This window comes from Terrapene carolina, unplaced genomic scaffold, assembly GCF_002925995.2.
Source record: "Terrapene carolina triunguis isolate 2854851 unplaced genomic scaffold, T_m_triunguis-2.0 Scaffold67, whole genome shotgun sequence".
NCBI classification, from domain to species: Eukaryota; Metazoa; Chordata; order Testudines; family Emydidae; genus Terrapene; species Terrapene triunguis.
Window position 1 is genome coordinate 35,476,085 of NW_020664418.1, and position 5,028 is coordinate 35,481,112.

At 51.8% G+C, this 5,028-nt stretch overlaps 1 protein-coding gene across 1 annotated transcript in view; it reads left to right on the top strand.

Moving 5' to 3' along the window:
- Nucleotides 1-3,190: 3,190 nt before the first annotated feature.
- MEX3B (mex-3 RNA binding family member B) overlaps nucleotides 3,191-5,028 on the top strand; it is a 4,280-nt gene continuing 2,442 nt past the window's right edge. Inside the window, exons 1-2 of the mRNA XM_024202464.2 lie at nucleotides 3,191-3,854; nucleotides 4,656-5,028. The exon at nucleotides 4,656-5,028 is cut by the window's right edge and continues 2,442 nt beyond it. Of these exons, the coding sequence (XP_024058232.1) occupies nucleotides 3,602-3,854; nucleotides 4,656-5,028 (626 nt within the window). The 5' untranslated portion in view covers nucleotides 3,191-3,601. The remainder of the gene's footprint in view (nucleotides 3,855-4,655) is intronic.

Here is a 5,028-nt window from a genome sequence, read left to right on the forward strand (position 1 = left end):
GGGACAGGCACTGTAGAAGGTCCATCTCCAAAGTATGTCCTTGCTAGAAAACAGCCCATTGGAGCTTTGCTATAAAACATGCAAACATCCTGAGGAAATGACAGCAATTTGCAATAAACACTAGGTGTAAACAATTACCTGTGACTTGTTACACTTATTTGTACAGGCAGCTGGCTAAACAGACACACTACTCACACGTCTGTCCCCATCAAACTCGACACTGGAAAACAATTACTAGTCAATTTCCCTGAAGAAAAAAGTCAGTCTTATGGTACATGACAGCTGGCAAGGAAACTGAGTGAGCAAATGTGAGTGCCTATAGATGTATTTTACAAAAATTGAAGGATAAAAATAAGTAAGTGAATGGTGGCATTTTTCTGAGAACAGTGACACTTTTCTGGCCATCCACCATCAGATCTTGAAGTCTAATAAGGTACTAGGTGGATATGGTGCTTTAGTGACTGGTCAGGGTGAGACCCTAGGGCAGGACTTGAGCACAAAGCAACAAAATCAAACAGGGAGTCAATGAAAGAGATAATACAAATGTGTCTCTAGCAATTCCAATTGATCATCGTACAAGGGGCAGGCAGACACAATTTGCTTTGCCTTCAATTTGCCTTTCCAGCATTATTTTACCTATTTGCATTTTGCCATGTTTGGTGTTTTCCTTCCAAATTGATTCTATTAAATAGAAAAGTTAAAGTTACAGGCCAAGCCACTTCATAAATATTTACCAGTCACATTATAGACCTTAAATGATTGGCTTTACCCCTGCATGATAATGAACAAGTAGAAGGATGATTGATGAGGAAAGCTTGGCTTTATTTGTGTCTCATACAGCACACACTGACACTTGTATAACAATAATCTCATAAAGTACAAAATGCACAAACTCCATGGGATTGTCAGGCCAGGCCAGGATGGGGTCTTGGAGAAGCAGCTATTCCTTTGAAATGCTGTACCAGCAAGGCATTTTTTTGTGCTTGTTGTGCTGTTCTATTCCAAGGGGTATTTGCTCTTAAACCTCATGATCCAAATCATTAAGATGGAGAAGAGGCCCTTTGCAGGCACTGCGGCCCATTCCTGGGTGAGGTCTGTCTCCACATGGGCCATATGCCTCCTCCTAGGAGCCATCTCACTGCATATGTTGCAGCCCTTTCCCCTCCATAGGGCATATGGCTTTGGACAATAATCCACTTCTCCTCAGGTGGCTCTTACTGTGGGTGCTGCACTCCTTCCCTCTGTCGCACTGAGGTCACTGCAAATAAACATCCTTTTTAAAAATTCTACTTTGAACAAGTGTCCAATAGAACCACAATAATGTGTGAACGGGTCAAGTTTGCAGACTAGCAAGTGTCAGGTGGCCAGCTCTTTGCCCTTCCTAAAGCGATGCACCCCAGGGCCGATGGGGGAGCTCTCGCTGCAGGTGTCCTCAGGAGCGCCGCCAGCTTTTCCGCCCCGAAAGGCTGCCGCCCCCCCCCACACACACACAGAGGGGGCGGAAGGTCCCACTGCCGAAATACCACTGCGGTTGCCACCCCCCAAATCGCAGCGCCCTAGGGACTGCCTAGGTCACCTAATGGGTTGTGCCGGCCCTGGGTAGGCAGTAGGCATGGGGGCTGGAGTACTCCCTCCCCAGGAAGGCTGTGACTGGGTATGGTCCCCATTTGCCTTCCCCAGGGGCTCTGGGGAACCTATCCTCCTCCATGGGGGCTCTTGCTCAGGGGAGGCGCTGCACTCCTGCCCTATCAGTACTACTCACACCATGCGGAGGGGTATGTCTCTTGTGGGTACTTTGCCCCCTCCCTGGGGTGTGTTCCACCTCCGTCGTGGGGGGGGGGTGTCTCTGTCTCTCTTAGGGTACTATCTATGCCCTGCAGCCCCTCCAACCCTGAATCGCCCTAAGATGCTGTGATCCCTCCCTGGGGGGCTCTCACTTCAGGTGCTGCGCCCGCTCTGTGGGGAATCTCGCGGGAGGCGCCTTGTTCCCACCCTGGGGAGCGCGGGGGGCCCCTCCCGGAGGGGGGCACGCTCAGCATCAGCACTGGAGGAGCAGCGCCGCGCGGACAGCTCCTCACTGGGCGCCGGCTCGCGCTGTCTGCAGGGAGCGAGCGCGGCCGGAGACCGCTCAACCCTAACCCTATCGTGGAAGCCCAGTGCGCATGGCGGAGCAGCTCCAGCCGAGCCGGGGGGCGCAGGCGCAGGCGCAAAGCCAGCCTTTCCAAGCAAGCACCGGGCTCGGCTCTTGTGTCTGCTCCGCACATTCACAGCAGCGCTGGGAATCTTTGTCCTGAAACGACCGGCAAATCAGACCTACCTGGGAATTTGGGCTGCAGCTCTGTTGCAATGGGACTTTTCTGCCGTGAGATGTTGCTGCACCGGGGCTGTTCCTATTAACTAGCTCGGAGAGTGCAATGCAATATATTTCCCCTCCGGTGCGAAATCGACCGTTGTCTCTTTCCTCTATGGTTGTTGCATTGCAGTGTGATTCTGTTGCGTGTTTAGTACCCGTTTAGCAGCCAGCGCACGGTGTAAAGGACGGTTGCATTGTTCTCCTTACTGGCTGGCTTTCAGATTTTGCTATCACACCCCCTTGCCCTGAGTCTCTCTGCCATTGATGAGTATGAAAGTCACTCAGTGGCTGCTGTCTGCCCAGGGAAACGTTGCATCAACCAATGCAATGCACACAACTGGCTGCTGTACAATAACCCACCCCCGCCAAGAAGCACCTTTAACTTAGTGATTTATGACCAGAAAAAAAAATGTGGGTTCGTTTTTGGAAGGCGGGTGTGTGGAAGATGGTCCATTAGGTTAATTGACCTCCGGGCCGGCGTTTTGTACAATCGATTAAAAATAAAGTCGGTCTCTTTAATAAAATAATTAACACACAGGAAAGGGAAATGTGGGGAAAGTGATGCATGCAAGGTTGATCCATACAAACCAGTGTCTAGAGTCTTTATTGTTCTGCATTAGACAACAAAGAGAGGAGTTTGCCTGGAGGGGCGGGGGAAGAAGAGGGAGTGGGTCAACCAGCCTAATGCCGGCCCCTCTGCACTGTGCCTGTCCAATCGCCTCACACAGCGATAGTGTCAGTAGCATTGTGCTGTCAGCTCTTGCCGCTTACGCGGCGGCTCCCTGATCCCCCCCCCCCCCCCCTACAGTGCTGTCTGGCTGCAGCAGTAGGTCAGACCGAGGAGGGGAGAAGAGGAAAAAACGCTGAGTGAGTGGAGTGGAGTCTGGGAGGGGCTCCTTAAAGAAACGCTGCCATCGCTTGGCATTGTGGCCAGCAAGGAACTCAAGGGGGGGAAATCATCGGAGCTCCTCTCGCTGTTCTTCCCCCCCACCCCACCCCCAGCCAAAAAAACTTCGGGGGGGAGTCGTGGGGGGGTGCTGAAAACATCTTATAAACCGGATTGCACTGAAAAAAAAAAGATACAAAATATACAAGCAAAAGGCAACTGATCCCCGGTCTCCAGCACTCGCCTTCCCTCCCTTTCCTCCTCTCCTGCTGGCCATCTGCCTTGGGTTTTCCTTTGTGTCTGATCTTTTACTACTGAACCGAGTGCAGGAGGAGGAGGAGGGTGGAACACACACCGGGACTATGCCCAGCTCGCTTTTTGCAGACATGGAGAGGAACGGGAGCGGCGGCGGCGGAGGAGGTGGTGGAGGGGGAGAGACCCTGGATGACCAAAGAGCCCTTCAGATAGCCCTGGATCAGCTCTCCCTGCTGGGGCTGGATAACGACGAGACGAGCTCCATCTACGACAACGAGCCTCGGAAAAAGAGCGTGAACATGACAGAATGCGTCCCGGTGCCCAGCTCCGAGCATGTCGCTGAGATAGTGGGGAGGCAAGGTGGGTAACTGTATGTGAGTATGTGTGAGAGATTTTCTCCCCTCCATGCTGGCTGGTCTGTGTCTGAGATGCGACACTGGCTATCCCCAGTGAAGCTGCAGTGTTATTATGGCCAGTACTAGGTTCCCCCACAGACAAAGAAAGTGCAGTAGACGTGGTGCCTCTAAGGCGCAGTATGCATCAATTTCAAGATGCACTTTCACCGACCAGCAAAAATAAAAAAACGTCTCTTTCTCCTTGCACAAAAGAGAAATCTCAGTGGCAAATGCACTGAAAAAATCGGAGTCTTTATCTCTCCCCAAATTTAGAAATCACGGATTTTTTTTTTTAAAGGAACAAATGGAGTGGGGAAGTGGAACAATGGGATTGGAATAAAGCATCCGCATTGGGGAATCTGGCTCATTCAGTACAGCGACTGCTTCCTACCTTCTTTAACAAAAAACGAAAAGAAAAAAAACCCCATGATTTCCCCCCACCCCCAGGAGGAATGTGTTTAGCAGGAGGGTGGAATTACTAATTTATTTTTGTGGGGCGGGGGTTGCTTATTTGTGGTTGTCCAGTTGTACTGCATATTAATTGTTTTTATTCAGTTGAATTGCACGTTGTATGGATTTGGTCAGTTGCACTGCAAACATGTTGTTGGCCAACTGCAATATGTGTGGGGGTGTGTATCAGGGCTGGGCTTGCAACGTAAATGCCATTTATAACCTGGAGGGGTGATTTTTCTCCCCCTGGCTGCACCCCAATAATGGCTTGTAACCTACTTTCTCTCTGCTTCCGCCCCTCGCCTCTCGTTCTCAGGTTGTAAAATCAAAGCTCTGCGGGCAAAGACCAACACCTACATCAAGACCCCGGTTCGCGGGGAGGAGCCGCTCTTTGTTGTGACGGGCAGAAAGGAAGATGTGGCCATGGCCCGGAGGGAGATCATCTCGGCGGCCGAGCATTTCTCCATGATCCGAGCCTCCAGGAACAAGAACACCGCTCTGAACGGCACCGTCCCGGGGCCCCCTAACCTGCCCGGCCAGACCACCATCCAAGTGCGGGTGCCTTACCGGGTGGTGGGGCTGGTGGTGGGGCCCAAGGGGGCCACGATCAAGCGCATCCAGCAGCAGACGCACACTTACATCGTGACCCCGAGCCGGGACAAGGAGCCGGTCTTCGAGGTGACGGGCAT